Raw genomic sequence first — 18,017 nt, 5'->3', positions numbered from 1 at the left:
AAAAGTAGAATATAGTGACGTAAGCTTCGATCTGCCGGACTCAGTCCGACACAGCTCGATTCTTACGTCACTACAGATGTTCCGAACACAAGTTCGGCACAATCTGACTACTTTTGCTAGTTATCAAAAACTAGCAGGTACGCTCGGCACTTTTCTGGCCCAGCATACCTGGTTTTCAAACCGCCGCCCTGGAGGCGGCGGATCCCATAGGAATCAATGGGAGTCTGACCATAGCGAAAGTTCATGTTCGCTGCTGCCAGACATCCCATTGATTCCTATGGGAAACGTCTGCACCTAACACCCTAACATGTACCCCGAGTTATTACCCCCTAAACCGCCACACCCAGAGCCCACCGCAAGCTATAATAAATATGTTAACCCCTAAACCGCCGCTCCCGGTCCCAGCCGCAACTATAATATATGTATTAACCCCTAAACCACCGCTCCCGAAGCCTACCACAAGCTATAATAAATATGTTAACCCCTAAACCGCCGCTCCCGGTCTCCGCCGCAACTATAATATATGTATTAACCCCTAAACCGCCGCTCCCGGACCCCGCCGCCACCTACATTATACCTATTAACCCCTATCCTGCCCCCCACCAACACCACCGCCACTATAATAAAGTTATTAACCCAAATCCTGCCCCCCTACGCCGTCGCCAATAATAATAATTATATTGTAGCTATCTTAGGATTTATTTTTATTTTACAGGCAAATTTCAATTTATTTTAACTAGGTACAATAGCTATTAAATAGTTATTAACTATTTAATAGCTTACCTAGTTAAAATAAAGAGAAATTTACCTGTAAAATAAAAACTAACCTAAGTTACAATTACACTACACTATACTTTAATAAATTATTCCTATTTAAAAATAAATACTTACCTGTAAAATAAACCCTAAGATAGCTACAATGTAATTAATAATTACATTGTAGCTATTTTAGGATTTATATTTATTTTACAGGTAACTTTGTATTTATTTAAGCTAGTTAGAATAGTTATTAAATAGTTATTAACTATTTAATAACTACCTAGCTAAAAGAAATACAAAATTACCTGTAAAATAAATCCTAACCTAAGTTACAATTAAACCCAACACTATACTATCATTAAATTAATTAAATAAATTACCTACAAATAACTACAATTAAATTCAATTAAATAAACTAACTAAAGTACAAAAAATAAAAAAAGCTAAGTTACAAAAAATAAAAAAAATAAGTTACAAACATTTCAAAAATATTACAACAATTTTAAGATACTTACACCTAATCTAAGCCCCCTAATAAAATAACAAAGCCCCCCAAAATAAAAAAATTCCCTACCCTATTCTACATTAAAAAGTTACCAGCTCTTTTACCTTACCAGCCCTTAAAAGGGCCTTTTGCGGGACATGCCCCAAAGAAAACAGCTCTTTTGCCTGTAAAATAAAAATACAACCCCCCCAACATTAAAACCCACCACCCACATACCCCTAATCTAACCCAAACCCCCTTAAATAAACCTAACACTACCCCCCTGAAGATCATCCTACCTTGAGCCGTCTTCAGCCAGCCGACCACCGATGGAACCGAAGAGGAGATCCGGAGCGTCAGAAGTCATCATCCAGGCGGCGCTGAAGAAGTCTTCCATCCGATTGAAGTCATAATCCAGACGGCGCTGAAGATGTCTTCCATCCATTTGAAGTCTTCATCCAAGCGGCGTCTTCAATCTTCATCCATCCGGAGCGGAGCCATCTTCAGACGAGCCGACGCGGAGCCATCCTCTTCTTCCCGACGACTAACGACGAATGAAGGTTCCTTTAAGTGACGTCATCCAAGATGGCGTCCCTTCAATTCCGATTGGCTGATAGGATTCTATCAGCCAATCGGAATTAAGGTAGGAAAAATCTGATTGGCTGATTGAATCAGCCAATCAGATTGAAGTTCAATCCGATTGGCTGATCCAATCAGCCAATCAGATCGAGCTTGCATTCTATTGGCTGATCGGAACAGCCAACAGAATGTGAGCTCAATCTGATTGGCTGATTGGATCAGCCAATCGGATTGAACTTCAATCTGATTGGCTGATTCAATCAGCCAATCAGATTTTTCCTACCTTAATTCCGATTGGCTGATAGAATCCTATCTGCCAATCGGAATTGAAGGGACGCCATCTTGGATGATGTCCCTTAAAGGAACCTTCATTTGTCGTTAGTCGTCGGGAAGAAGAGGATGGCTCCACGTCGGCTCGTCTGAAGATGGATCCGCTCCGCTCCGGATGGATGAAGATTGAAGACGCCGCTTGGATGAAGACTTCAATCGGATGGAAGACCTCTTCAGCGCCGCCTGGATGATGACTTCAATCGGATGGAAGACTTCTTCAGCGCCGCCTGGATGATGACTTCTGCCGCTCCGGATCTCCTCTTCGGTTCCATAGGTGGTCGGCTGGCTGAAGACGGCTCAAGGTAGGATGATCTTCAGGGGGGTAGTGTTAGGTTTATTTAAGGGGGGTTTGGGTTAGATTAGGGGTATGTGGGTGGTGGGTTTTAATGTTGGGGGGGTTGTATTTTTATTTTACAGGCAAAAGAGCTGTTTTCTTTGGGGCATGCCCCGCAAAAGGCCCTTTTAAGGGCTGGTAAGGTAAAAGAGATGGTAACTTTTTAATGTAGAATAGGGTAGGGAATTTTTTTATTTTGGGGGGCTTTGTTATTTTATTAGGGGGCTTAGATTAGGTGTAAGTAGCTTAAAATTGTTGTAATATTTTTAAAATGTTTGTAACTTATTTTTTTTATTTTTTGGAACTTAGCATTTTTTTATTTTTTGTACTTTAGTTAGTTTATTTAATTGAATTTAATTGTAGTTATTTGTAGGTAATTAATTTAATTAATTTAATGATAGTGTAGTGTTAGGTTTAATTGTAACTTAGGTTAGGATTTATTTTACAGGTCATTTTGTATTTCTTTTAGCTAGGTAGTTATTAAATAGTTAATAACTATTTAATAACTATTCTAACTAGCTAAATACAAAGTTACCTGTAAAATAAATATAAATCCTAAAATAGCTACAATGTAATTATTAATTACATTGTAGCTATCTTAGGGTTTATTTTACAGGTAAGTATTTATTTTTAAATAGGAATAATTTATTAAAGTATAGTGTAGTGTTAGGTGTAATTGTAACTTAGGTTAGTTTTTATTTTACAGGTAAATTTCTCTTTATTTTAACTAGATAGCTATTAAATAGTTAATAACTATTTAACAGCTATTGTACCTATTTAAAATAAATTGAAATTTGCCTGTAAAATAAAAATAAATCCTAAGATAGCTACAATATAATTATTATTTATATTGTAGCTATCTTAGGGTTTATTTTATAGGTAAGTATTTAGTTTTAAATAGGATTAATTTAGTTAATAATAGAAATATTATTTAGATTTATTTAATTAATATTTAAGATAGGGGGTGTTAGGGTTAGTGTTAGACTTAGGTTTAGGGGTTAATAATTTTATTACAGTGGCGGCGGTGTAGGGGGGGCAGGATAGGGGTTAATAAATTTATTATAGGTGGCGACGGTGTAGGGGGGGCAGATTAGGGGTTAATAAGTTTAATATAGGTTAAACTATTTATTTAGGGTTGGCGAGGTCCGGGATCCGCAGGATAGGGGTTAATACATTTATTATAGTTGCGGCGGGGTCTAGGAGCGGCGGTTTAGGGGTTAATAACTTTATTTAGTTGCGGGGGGCTCCGGGGGCGCCGGTATAGGGGGTAGAACAGTATAGTTAGTGTGGGTGCTTAGTGACAGGGGTATTAATAAAGCTGTCAAAAAGCCGAAGAGCAGCGAGATCGGATGAGTGATAACTCTCACAGTCCACTGTTCATTGCCCCGTACTTGGTGCGTGGCTTTTTGACAGATTTATTGATAACTTAGGTGAAATTTTGCAGGTCCGCGGCGGCGATGGTAGGCGAGCTTAGGCGGGCGTATTGAACCGGGGAAGGCAGGTAAAGTAGACACGTTGATAACTAGAGACCATTGTATGTGAGTGTGTGGTTTGTGTGTGCTTCTCTGTATAATGAATTTGAGTGTATATATATTTCTTTACTTATAATGTGAGTTTTTATACACTATACCCTGATGAATACATTGCTCTGTATAAATATGATGAGTATGTATATGCTGTGCTGTATGAAGACAGAATATCTATACAGTAATAGTAAACACACTGCCATACAATGATGTGAGTATCTATACACTAAGGAAATAAAAAATCCAGATAGCAACACACCCATAGCCAAACATTTTCAACAGGAACATAATTCCAGAGATGCCTACTACAGGTACAGGGAATATACCATATCCACAAACATAATAGAGGGGGTATAGGGAACATCTTCTAGACCAGAGAGAATTGCTATGGATTTTTAAATTACAGACCAAGCATCCTAGTGGATTAAACTGCATCATGGGCGTTAATCTGTTCTATTGAAATTAAGCTTTGTATCCATTCTAGAAGAACTAAACATACAATAGGTGATTGTCCTTCCTTTAAATACTAACTTGAAAAAATTGTAACATGACTAAGGATAAATAGGAATAAGTAGTATATTTGACTTATGGATAGCATGGATATCACTTTCCCCTTCCCCCTTTTTTTTCCTCTTACCCATTCCTTCCATATGTCTCTAAACCAGAGCTTTCCAAACTTTTCATGTTGGTGACACACTTTTTAAACCTACATCATTTTGCGACACAGTAATTCAGTTGTACTAGCAAACAGGAGGTTAAACTAACTTGTTTTAAGAGATACGGACACATACATAAATTATATAATAACTAAATGTATTTACAAGTAACAGTATGTATGTGCAAGAATTAAAAAAAAGTTTAATAACACCAATAGCTACTTACTATTTTTAATGTATGAGGTTGATGGGATGAAAATAGTTTCTGAATATTTAGTGGAATATTAGCTAAAGACATTCGCATTTCATCATCAAGCATTTTTAAGCTTCCACTTCCTATCAATATATCAAGAGCAGGAACAGCAATGCACTACTGGGAGCTAGCTGCCCTCATTTCTGCGAGACCGACTGACTACTGCCTGTGCTGCAAGCACACTGCTGTCCCACTCACTGACTACATGTGCAGTCACAAACTGATTGAGGAGACTACACGTGCAGTCAGGAGCCAATGTGCCGCCAATGGGAATAGTTTCAGTTCCGCTAAGCTGCACCAATAGGTTAAGATGATCTGTGACCCACTAGGTAATACAATCAGGTGTCAACTACGTGATATGCATAGCAGGCAGACGGAAAGTCGGAAACCAAAAAAAACATTTAAAAAGAATTTTAAATTAAAAACAATTTGTGCTGAAGCAGGGACACACCTACACTTTGCCGCCGACACACTAATGTGTAATGACACACAGTTTGGAAAGCACTGCTCTACACATATAGATATTTCAATGTTGTATACATTCATATATGTGCAAACCAGAAGCCTTTACTTATACACATTTGTAATTAAGAGCTAATAACAAACAGGTGTCTTTATTAGACATCCTGGATTTAAATACTTGCATATTAGTGTTCTGACACGTGCCAGTGACCAAGGGCTAGGGGAGAGCCCGAAAACATTTTTGGCCATCAGTCCTAATCTGCATTTGGAATTCCACTTGTTTTTATGGCTTCTTTGTTTTAAACATTTTTTTACTTCAATAAAGGATTTTCTACTTTTCTATAACATTTGATGAACTTGTGATTAATATAGAACTGGAGGTGCGGATAAATCTTTGTTTTGTATAGAATATCTATGCAGTAATAGTAAACACACTGCCCTACAATTATGTGAGTATCTATACACTCAGGGGCGGAACTACTATTGGTGCAGCAGGTGTGGTGGCCCTAGGGCCCAAGGTGCTGAGGGAGCCTATAGCAGTCAGTCTATGCAAAAGGCATGTGCAGAATGTGTACAATTCTAAGGCAGGGGAGCCTTATATTAGTGCAGGTTGCAGGTCCATCTATCTATCCTCATAATCATTATTCTGAGCAGCATGAATAATATTTCTATTGCTTACTACTAAAGTTTCATTGGGGGGCACAAAAACATTTTGCACCAGGGACCTCTATTGAGTAGGTCCACTACTGTATACACTGATGAGTATGCTGCACATTCTAATGATAAAGAGTATCTATTCAAAAGGTAATGACCATATAGGTGCACACCTAGATATAGACTGACTGCTATGGGCCCCCAGCACTTGGGCTTTGGTGCTACTTCACCTGCTGCACCAATGGTAGATCTGTCCCTGGGGTCAAATGTTTCATTAATCATATAACTGCCTGGTGATTATTACATTTTGTTTATGGCACAAGTGGGCAACAATATTTTTTATTTTTTATACATTGGTTAACAGACCTTTAGTAAATTGCCTCATATTGTAGATTTATTTTGTTATGTTGCTGATGTGAGTTTTTGTCTGATAAAAATATATCCAATAACTACAACTAACGAGTAAAAAGATTTATATGAAATTATTTTCCTTCTAGTGTTCCAAAAGAACAAGCAGACTGTTATCCTAAACAGAATAGAGTTTAATGAATAGGTTTGTGACAAATTTAAACAATAGCTAAAGGCACCTAAACAGTCATTAGTCATTTATATTCCTCCACCCAAAATAAAAATAAACAATATGGGAATATAAAATACAATGAATGGATCTGTATTAATACTAGGCAATGCCAATGTTCAGTGTTTGTATGTGTGTATGCATATATATATATACGTATATATATATTAATTTTGAAATAAATGTTTATAAAGACATTTTAATTATTCCATTTTAAGAGACAGTACAGTATATAATAGAAAATATCTAACAAATTAAAAGTTACTACATTATTATGTATCAATTGGAATTAAACTGTATAGTTACTTATAAAGTTAAAATCTATTTTGTCAGATTAAAGGGACACTAAACACAAATTATTTCTTTCATGATTCGGATAGAGCATGCAATTTTAAGCAACTTTCTAATTTACTCATATTATCAATTTTTCTTCGTTCTCTTGCTATCTTTATTTAAAAAGAAGGAATCTAAAGCTTAGGAGCCGGACCATTTTTCATTCAGAACCTGGGTTACGTTTGCTTATTGGTGGATAAATTTAGCCACCAATAAGCAAGTATTATCCAGGGTGCTGGACCTAAAATGGGCCGGCTCCTAATCATTCCTGCTTTTTAAATAAAGAAAGCAAGAGAACGAAGAAAAATTGATAATATGAGTAAATTAGAAAGTTGCTTAAAATTGCTTGCTCTATCCGAATCATGAAAAAAAAAATTGGAGTTCAGTGTCCCTTTAAATATTTGCGATTTATAGCAGATAACATGTGACAGGTCTGAAGCTATACTATAACAAGAACAATGCCTCAAAATACCTCACAAAAACAATATCAAAATAAAAATCATAGCTTAGTGATTTATCCCTAATATACCAGAATTTTAAAATATGTGTAACTAAAATATATATTAAAAAAAATGTTTAATTACTTTGATCATCCATTTTCTTAGTGCGTCTTTATAATGATTTAAAAAAGCAAACATTTGGTAGTTGTCTAAAAACGTCATGCAGCAAAGATCTGCTTGAGGGTGAGGAGACTGCTTATTGGCCAGGAAAGTGAGAGGTGCCGCATTAACATACAGGTTATAGAAAGAGGTGGCCATGTTAAGAGGCCAGAAATTCAAGCTTTTTTGTTCATTATTTTTTGACAATGTTTTTATATAATACATGTGTGGTCTTTTACTTTGATTTTGTGTTTTGAATCTTTAAGCTATATTTGCATTCATATTGCTGGTAAGTACAATATATTTTAAAGCAGGTACAAAAATGTTGGCAAAGATAACGTCACTGTTATTGTCTTCCAGATTTTGCAATGATGTTCAATGGATGACAGGGAGATACCCAAATATTTACTGGCGTACCACGTGGAAATATATCAGTCCTCTGCTTATGATATCTGTATTTTTGGCCTATGTAGTAATGCAAATTTTAACACCTTTACGGTATGAAACCTGGAATCCGAAATATGTGAGTACAAACACACAAATATGTAGCAGTGGAAAACTTTAGGTCATGTGGCCCTATGTGTTAAGTTAACCCATGCAAAGGGGTTAAACCCATAGTTAAAGCCAGCTGCTTGAAAGGAAAAACATCTACTGCTTATTTGAAATTAAAAGTAGGGGTTATTGCATTGTCTTTTTATTATGTACTATTTAATTATGCAATTCTACTTCATTGAGTGTTCCTTTAATATCCCTTTAACTAGACCCTCTTTTTTTTCTAATTTAGTCTACTACTAGCACTTCATATTGCTTTGAAATAAAAAAAACACCTAGGAGCTGTTATACAATATTTTTGTGCACAAATTTGAACCCAAGGGTGTCCTTTATAGGAGTTGTCTTAGCTAAGCAAGGCTTAGGTTGCCCACAATTTAGGGGCTGGAGACTCCTCTACTTCATGTCATAGGGCGAGATTACATATGTGAAGTCGCCCACAAAATCCGGCGTCGGCTCTTTTTAGTCGGATATTGCTATCACATATAAAGCGCTTCATACAAGTGTGGCGCATATATTTCACCCATCGCCACTATTAGGTTTAATTTTATTTGCATAAGTTTGTTTATTTTTTGTAGTAATTTTAGATTTTTTTTATTTTTTGTAATATTAGATTTTTTTCTTTAATTTAATCTTAGTTTTTTTTCGGTATTGTAATGTTAAGATTTTTATTTTTAATGTTAAATTAGGATTTTATTTTTTTGTATTTTAATTTAATTTATTAGTAACATAGTTTTATTTTATTTTATGTAATTTGTATTCATTTACCAGGTGTTAGGTTAGGGGGATTAGTAATTAGATTAATAATTTGCTTTGTGGGGGGATGGGGTTTAGGCGTTAATTAGGTAGATTGCATTGTGGGGTATGGCGGTTTAGGGGTTAACTTAATAGGGTAATTATGTAGATTGTGTTATGGGGTTGGCAGATTAGGGGTTGATAGTTTTAATAGGTAGTTTACGATGTGGGGGATTGGCGGGTTAGGGGTTAATAGTGTAATTATGTACTTTGCAATGTGGGAGGATGGTGGATTAGGGGTTAATACATTTATTAGGTAGTTTGCATTGTGGGGGGGGGTGACGGATTAGGGGTTAATACATTTATTAGGTACTATGCGATGTGGGGGTTGGCGGATTAGGGGTTAATCACTTTCGGCCAGATTATGAGTTTTTGTCGGTAAGGCTGTGCGGTGCTAATGCTCCTTTTTTTCTTACTGCTCACTTAAGCCAACGCTGGTATTACAAATTTTCTGCAAGCCAGCGTTAGCCTCAGAAAAGTGAGCGTTGAGCAAAATTTAGCTCCACATCTCACCTCAATACCAGCGTTGCTTACGGTAGAGGTAAGCTGGCAAAACGTGCTCGTTCACGATTTCCCCATAAGAAACAATGGGGCTGAGCTGGCTGGAAAAAAAACTAACACCTGCAAAAAAGCAGCATTCAGCTCCTAAATCAGCCCCATTGATTCCTATGGAGAAACACTTTTTATGTCTACACCTAACACCCTAACATGAACCCTGAGTCTAAACACCCCTAATCTTACACTTATTACCCCCTAATCTGCCTCCCCCGCTATCGCTGACACCTACATTATATTATTAACCCCTAATCTGCCAATCCAGACACAGCCGCCACCTACATTATACTAATGAACCCCTAATATACTGACCCCAACATCGCCGACACCTACATTATATTTATTAACCCCTAATCTGCCCCCCCCAACGTTGCAACTATATTAAATTTATTAACCCCTAATCTTCCGACCCCAACGTCGCCGCTACTATATTAAATTTATTAACCCCTAAACCTAAGTCTAAACCCCCTAACTTAAATATAATTTAAATTAAACAAAATAAATTCAACATAATTAAATAAATAAATCCTATTTAAAACTAAATACTTACCGATAAAATAAACCCTAAGATAGCTACAATATAAATAATAGTTACATTTTAGCTATTTTAGGATTTATTTTTATTTTACAGGCAACTTTGTATTTATTTTAACTAGGTACAATAGTTATTAAATAGTTATTAAATATTTAATAACTACCTAGCTAAAATAAGTACAAAATTACCTGTAAAATAAATCCTAACCTAAGTTACAATTACACCTAACACTACACTATAATTAAACTAATTACCTAAACTACCTACAATTAATTACAATTAAATTAAATAAACTAAATTACGAAAAAAAAACAAACAAACACTAAATTACAGAAAGAAAAAAAAAGAATTACAAGTATTTTAAACTAATTACACCTAATCTAATCCCCCTAATAAAATAAAAAAGCCCCCCAAAATAATAAAATTCCCTACCCTATACTAAATTACAAATAGCCCTTAAAAGGGCCTTTTGCGGGGCATTGCCCCAAAGTAATCAGCTCTTTTACCTGTAAACAAAAATACAATACCCCCCCAACATTAAAACCCAGCACCCACACACCCAACCCTACTCTAAAACCCACCCAATTCCCCCTTAAAAAAACACTAACCCCCTGAAGATCACCCTACCTTAAGCCGTCTACACCCAGCCGGGCACAAGTGGTCCTCCAGGGGGTCCGAAGTCTTCCTCCTATCCAGCCAGAAGAGGACATCCAGACCGGCAGAAGGCTTCATCCAGGCGGGATCTTCTATCTTCATCGTTCCGGAGTGGAGCGGGTCCATCTTCAAGACATCCGACACGGAGCATCCTCTTCATCCGACGGCCGATGACTGAATGACTGGTCCTTTAAATGACGTCATCCAAGATGGCGTTCCTTGAATTCCGATTGGCTGACAGAATCCTATCAGTCGTTGGCCGTCGGATGAAGAGGATGCTCCGCGTCGGCTGGATTGAAGATGGACCCGCTCCGCTCCGGAAGGATGAAGATAGAAGATGCCGCCTGGATGAAGACTTCTGCCACTTGGAGGACCTCTTCTGCCCGGATCGGATGAAGACTTCTGCCCCTCTGGAGGTCCACTTGTGCCCGGCTGGCTGAAGATGTCTCAAGGTAGGGTGATCTTCAAGGGGTTAGTGTTAGGTTTTTTTAAGGGGGGATTGGGTGGGTTTTAGAGTAGGGTTGGGTGTGTGGGTGGTGGGTTTTAATGTTGGGGGGTATTGTATTTTTTTTTACAGGTGAAAGAGCTGATTAGTTTGGGGCAATGCCCCGCAAAAGGCCCTTTTAAGGGCTATTTGTATTTAGTATAGGGTAGGGATTTTTATTATTTTGGGGGGCTTTTTTATTTTATTAGGGGGATTAGATTAGGTGTAATTAGTTTAAAATTCTTGTAATTCTTTTTTTATTTTCTGTAATTTAGTGGTTTTTTTTTTCGTAATTTAGTTTATTAAATTTAATTGTAATTAATTGTAGGTAGTTTAATGATAGTGTAGTGTTAGGTGTAATTGTAATTTAGGTTAGGATTTATTTTACAGGTAAATTTGTACTTATTTTAAGGAAGTTATTAAAAAGTTAATAACTATTTAATAACTATTGTACCTAGTTAAAATAAATACAAAGTTGCCTGTAAAATAAATATAAATCCTAAGCTAGCTACAATGTAACTATTAGTTATATTGTAGCTAGCTTAGGGTTTATTTTATAGGTAAGTATAGTTTTAAATAGGATTAATTTATTTAATAGTAGTAAATTTATTTCGTTTTATTTAAATTATATTTAAGTTAGGGGGTGATAGGGTTAGGGTTAGACTTAGGTTTAGGGGTTAATAAATTTAATATAGTAGCAGCGACGTTGGGGGCGGCAGATTAGGGGTTAATAAATGTAGGTAGGTGTCGGCGATGTTAGGGACGGCAGATTACGGGTTAATAACATTTAACTAGTGTTTGCAAGGCGGGAGTGCGGCGGTTTAGGGGTTAATATATTTATTAAAGTGGCAGTGATGTCCGGTCGGCAGATTAGGGGTTAAACTTTTAATTTAAGTGTTTCCAGTGGGGGGGGGGGGGGCTCAGTTTAGAGGTTAATAGGTAGTTTATGGGTGTTAGTGTACTTTTAGCACTTTAGTTAAGAGTTTTATGTTCCGGCGTTAGCCCATAAGACTCTTAACTACTGACTTTTATATGCGGTAGGAGTCTTGACAGGAGAGGGTGTACCGCTCACTTTTTCAGGCGATCGTAATACCGGCGTTAGGCAAATCACATTTAAAAGATATGATACGCAATTGACGGAAGGGGATTTGCGGTATTCTAAAATCGCGAAAAAAAGTGAGCGGTAGACCCTTTCCTGCCTGACTCATAATATCGTAATACCAGCGGGCGTTAAAAAGCAGCGTTAGGACCCCTTAATGCTGCTTTTTAAGGCTAAAGCAAGACTCGTAATCTAGCCGTTTATTAGGTATATTGCTTTTGTGGGGGGGTGGCGGTTTAGGGGTTAATCACTATTATTATTAGTTGCGATGTAGGGGGACGGCGGATATAGGGGGTTTGTCGTGTCGTGCTTATTTTTGGGAGGCTGGTTAGACTTTTATGGGTGATTTAAACTTTTGTTTGTTTTTTCCTTGAGCGTCTGCAGTTCATATAATGCCGTAAGTCACTGGCGACTCCAGAAATATCTATTTCCGAACATAGCCAGTTTATCCGACCTACGGCAGTATCTGATCTGCCGCCGCCGTATATGTGATTCACCCAATGTGCGAGCTGAACGTACGGGTGGCATGTGTTTCAGCAGTTGCGCTGAAACCTACACCGTATATGTAATCTCGCCCATAGTATTTAAAAGAACTCACCAATAAGGCAAAACTTCATAGAAACATAGCAAAAGCAGAGTGTTTCATTTATAGGTATCGGCCTGTCATCTTGATATGTTGTTTGGATTCATATAAAAGTTATATTCTAGTACTTTCACTGAGGAGTCTAGAAGTAAATTATTTGTCTAGTTTGGCATGTTAACAGGTCCACCTCTTTCTATACCCTGTATGTTTTTGTGCAGTATCCGGCACCAAGGGGAGACTGGACAGAGTTTATCCTACCAGTAGCGGAAATCTGGATCATGTGACCTATAAACATGTCTATAAACGTATAACATATATCAGCAATTAAGCACAGCTTTTAAAATAGATTTTTAAAAATAATTTAATACTTGCCTTTTGTTAGCACAGATTACAAGGTTTTGCAAATCAAGGGCAGTTAAAAGATATCTCTCCATCTTGTGGCACTTTTGATCTTCATTGCCTTAGAGAAAACAAGGGGCAATTAACATTTTAGTAGCTCTATGTCCAACTCCCACAGGGAGCGTGATTTTTTTCCGAAACCATCTTGTTTACATAGCTTTTCGACAGCGTTTTTAAATATTGAAATATTCAGTATAGGTGGAGATATAACAGGCAAACACAGCTATTTCAAATGTAATAATCAAGGCAGAGGAGCAATCTATGAACCATTTAATACATTCCAGCAGGTAAACTGGATCATTGGGAACTCATTAAAGTATAGAAGAAAAAAAAATCACAGTAAACGGTAGGCTCTTCAGCCTCACTGTAGGGAGGGGAACTAAATATTCAGATATTTGACAGAAAAAGAAAGCAAAATAAATTATGAATGTATATTGCAATTCTGTTTTATTTTCCTTAATTAAACATTTTACAGGAGTTCAAAGGTAAAAATTTATTTCCCTTTATAATAGAAAAATTAAAAAAAACAACAACATAATTTTGTCTTAACAGTTCTGTAACCTCTTTCTTACAGGTAATGCATATAACTATACGTTAACATCTTCTTACTAGAGACCTATTTAATGCGTGTTTGTTTTACATAGGAGGCATTTCCCATGAAACAAACACAAGAATATCCAGAATGGGTCGTCGCTATCTGTGTTTTACTGGTGGTGGTACCTTGTATATTTATTCCATTTGTGGCGCTTTATCATTTTGTCAAAAGGACAATGAAGAAAAAACATAGCCAAGACATGGAAGCACACCGAAATCAAGCATATGATACTTCAGGGGATTAATGAACAAATGTGTGTGTTTTAGCACATATACAATTTATTTTTAATTACCAAAAAAATTCATACAACCTTCTGCAATGTTAAAAGTGTATATTCATAAATGTAATGCATATTTAATGTTTATTTTACAGAAGTATTTTCAACATTTTGCAGGGCGAATTTTCATATATTTTGATTAAACATTTTTAGTCATATTTAGTCTATTTTATTTACTCTGTTAAAGTTACATGAAACCCATTTTTTTCTTTCATGAATCAGATAGAGCATGACATTTTAAATAACTTTACAATTTCTATTATCTAATTTGTTTTGTTCTCTTTATATCCTTTGTTGAACAGTCTACCTAGGTAGGCACAAAAGCTGCTGATTGGTGGCTGCACATATATGCCTGCCTCATGTCATTGGATTTCAGTTAGCTCCCAGTTGTGAATTACTGCTCTTTCAACAAAGGATACCAAGAGAGTGATTCAAATTAGATAATAGAAGTAAATTGGAAAGTTATTTAAAATTGTGTGATCTATCTAAATCATGAAATAAAAATGTTAGGTTTCATGTCCCTTTAAATGGACATTAAACACTAAATAAATGCTAGATAGAATGATGCATTCAAAGAAAAGATTATTCTTAAAACAACATACAGATGTATTTTTCAAAGTTTTATTGGCTGTTTTACAACTTAACCAAAAAGGACGTATATACACATCATGCTGTACTTTGCCTATTGTACCCCATGATGTATATATATATATATGCCCAAGCTGCAGGAAGCTCCAGCACCATGGAATGTAAAGTTAGAGTTGAGAGCTGGAGTTCCTGAGCTCCAGGCATCTGCCTGTATAAGGAACCGGGTCCACATGAAGGCAGATGCCAGATCGTTTCCGATGGTTACACAGTGTTTGTCACAGTCTGTAATGATCATCTGCCGGTACCAGTGGGAGGTATGGGAGGAAAACCGAGAGGCGGGTGGGTGGTCAAGCAGCAGAGGGGGGAGGGGGGAGGGGAAAAAATGACTTTATTTAGAATGTCACAAGGTTATTGGTAAGTAAAAATCTTGTTAGTTAGAAAATGATAATGGGAAACATATCACAAAGAGGTTGAAAGTGGTTAAGTTTTTGTCAAAAACTGGTTTATTGCTAATTCTCTGATTCTCTAGAGCTTTGTAGTCTGGAGAGAGATCTAAATCTCATCAGTACTACTAGGTTACTCAAACATTTTTAGAAAGGCAAATGTTAGCTTGAGAGCTGTTTATCTTGCACTCGGCTAAATTACGAGTTTTGCATTATGATTTCCCTAACACTGCTATTATGAGTCTTGTCGGTATAGGTGTACCGCACACCTTTTAGCCTGTCACGCAACGTCAGTACCACACTTTTAAAAAAGTCCTTTTTTAATGGGACTGCCATAGCGCCGGTATTACGAGTTTGTCTGGGAGGCCAAAAAGTGAGCGGTACACTCTATAACCACAAGATCCGTAACGCCATCTAAAGTCAGTAGTTATGAGTTTTATGCTACCAATGTGTAACATAAAATTCATAACTAAACTGTCACAAAGTACACTAACACCCATAAACTACCTATTAACCCCAAAACCGAGGCTCTCCCGCATCACAAACATTATAATACATTTATTAACCCCTAATGTGCTGCTCCGGACATCGCCACCACTATTAAAATGTATTAACCCCTATTCTGCCGCTCCCCGACATTGTTGCCACTATAATAAAGTTATTAACCCCTAAACCGCCGCCCTCCTGCATCGCAAACACTATTTAAATATTATTAACCTCTAATCTGCCATCCTCCCAAACCGCCGCTATAATAAACCTATTAATCCCTAAACCGCAAGCCCCCACAACGAGATATACTAAAATAAACTATTAACCCCTAAACCTAACCTAACAACCCCCAACTTTATATTAAAATTTAAATTTCCCTATCTTAAATTAGAACTTATCTGTCAAATGAAATAAATTTATTTTAAACTAACAACTAAACTATTATAATTATTATACTAAAATTAAACTAACTACTGATTAAATTAAACTAAACTACACATTAAAAAAATCCTATCACTACTCTAAAAATTACAAAAAGTATCTAATTACCAAAAAAAAACAACTAAATTACAACCCCCCCCCCCACTAAATTACAAAAAATAAGAAACAAATTATCAAAAATAAAAAAGAATTACACCTAATCTAATAGCCCTATCAAAATAAAAAAGCCCCCCAAAATTTAAAAAAACTAGCCTACAATAAACTACCAATGGCCCTTAAAAGGGCCTTTTGGGGGGCATTGACCCAAAGAAATCAGCTCTTTTACCTGTAAAAAAAATACAAACACCCCCCAACAGTAAAACCCACCACCCAACCAACCAACCCCCTCAAATAAAAACCCTATCTAAAATAACCTAACACTAACCCCCGACGATACACTTACAGTCCTACTTGAAGGATCCATCCAGCCGGCAAGAAGTCTTCATCGAGGCGGCCTCTTTGATCTTCATCCAGTCGGCAAAGTCCTTATCCAGGCTGCAGGAAGTCTTCATCCGGGCGGCCTCTTTCATCTTCATCCAGCCGGAGAAGTCTTCATCCAGATGGCATCTTCTATCTTTATCCATCCGGCGCGGAGCAGGTCCATCCTGAAGACATCCGGTGAGGAGCATCCTCTTCAATACGGTCTCTGCCGTAAACTGGCCGTTGGTAGTTTATTGTAGGCTAGGGTTTTTTTTATTTTGGGGGGGCTTTTTTATTTTGATAGGGCTATTAGATTAGGTGTAATTATTTTTTATTTTTTATAATTTGTTTCTTATTTTTTGTAATTTAGTGGGTTTTTTGTACTTTAGATATTTTTATTTTAAGTAATTTTAGCGTTTATTTTTTTTTTGTAATGTTAGGTTTTAGTGTAAGGCAGGTTAGGTTTTATTTCACAGGTAAGTTTGTATTTTAACTAGGTAGTTAGTAAATAGTTAATAACTATTTGCTAACTAGTCTATCTAGTTAAAATATATACAAACTTACCTGTGAAATAAAAATAAAACCTAAGCTAGCTACAATATAACGATTAGTAGCTAGCTTATTTATTATTTTACAGGTAAGTTTGTATTTATTTTAAAATAGTTATTATTTAGTTAATAATTGTATTTTAATTCTGTTAAAGTTAGGGGGGGTTATGGTTACGTTTAGGGGTTAATATAGTTTAATTTAGCTTGTTGCTATATGGGGGCTGGCGGATTATGGGTTAATAGAGGTTTATTTAGTTAATAATTGTAAATTTAATTTAGCTATATTTTTATTATGCTAAAGTTAGTGGGTGTTAGGGTTAGGTTTAGGGTTACGTTAGGATTAGGTTTAGGGATTAATGGATTTATTTAGTGGTAGTGATGTTGGAGGCCAGAGGTTTAGGGGTTAATAACTTTAGTATAGTGGCTGTGACATTGGGAGTGGCAGGTTAGGGGTTAATAACATTATTTAGGTGGCGGCGATGTTCGGGGCAGTAGATTAGGGGTTAATAACTGTAGGCAGGCGTTGAAGATGTTGGGGCAGCAGATTAGGGGTTAATAACTGTATGTAGGTGGCGGCGATGTTGGGGTCAGCAGATTAGGGGTTAATAACTGTATGTAGGTGGCGGCGATGTTGGGGTCAGCAGATTAGGGGTTAATAACTGTATGTAGGTGGCGGCGATGTTAGGGGCAGCAGATTAGAGGTGTTTAGACTCAGGGTTTATGTAAGGGTGTTAGGTTTAAACGTAACTTTTTATTTCCCCATAGGCATCAATGGGCCTGCGTTACGGAGCTTTTCTTTCCACGATCGCAGGTGTTAGACTTTTTGTTTTTGCCGAATCTCCTCAATGATGTCTATGGGGAAATCGTGCACGAGCACGTCAAAATAGCGCTTGTATTTGGGTGCAGTATGGAGCTGAACGCCACTATATCGCCCGCACAAGCCTGCTTTTTTTAAACTTGTAATAGCAGCGTTATAGG

General features: G+C 36.7%; 1 protein-coding gene across 1 annotated transcript in view; it reads left to right on the top strand.

Annotated features, from left to right (window-relative positions):
- The window catches only part of LOC128661514 (sodium-dependent neutral amino acid transporter B(0)AT3-like), a 125,778-nt gene extending 111,740 nt beyond the window's left edge, over nt 1–14,038 (top strand). The window contains exons 11-12 of the mRNA XM_053715764.1: nt 7,907–8,069; nt 13,844–14,038. Of these exons, the coding sequence (XP_053571739.1) occupies nt 7,907–8,069; nt 13,844–14,038 (358 nt within the window). The remainder of the gene's footprint in view (nt 1–7,906; nt 8,070–13,843) is intronic.
- Nucleotides 14,039–18,017: the final 3,979 nt, after the last annotated feature.

This window comes from Bombina bombina, chromosome 5, assembly GCF_027579735.1.
Source record: "Bombina bombina isolate aBomBom1 chromosome 5, aBomBom1.pri, whole genome shotgun sequence".
In the NCBI taxonomy this organism is placed as follows: Eukaryota; Metazoa; Chordata; class Amphibia; order Anura; family Bombinatoridae; genus Bombina; species Bombina bombina.
The sequence above is the reverse complement of the archived record's forward strand: the minus strand, read 5'-3'. Positions and strand labels throughout refer to the sequence as shown.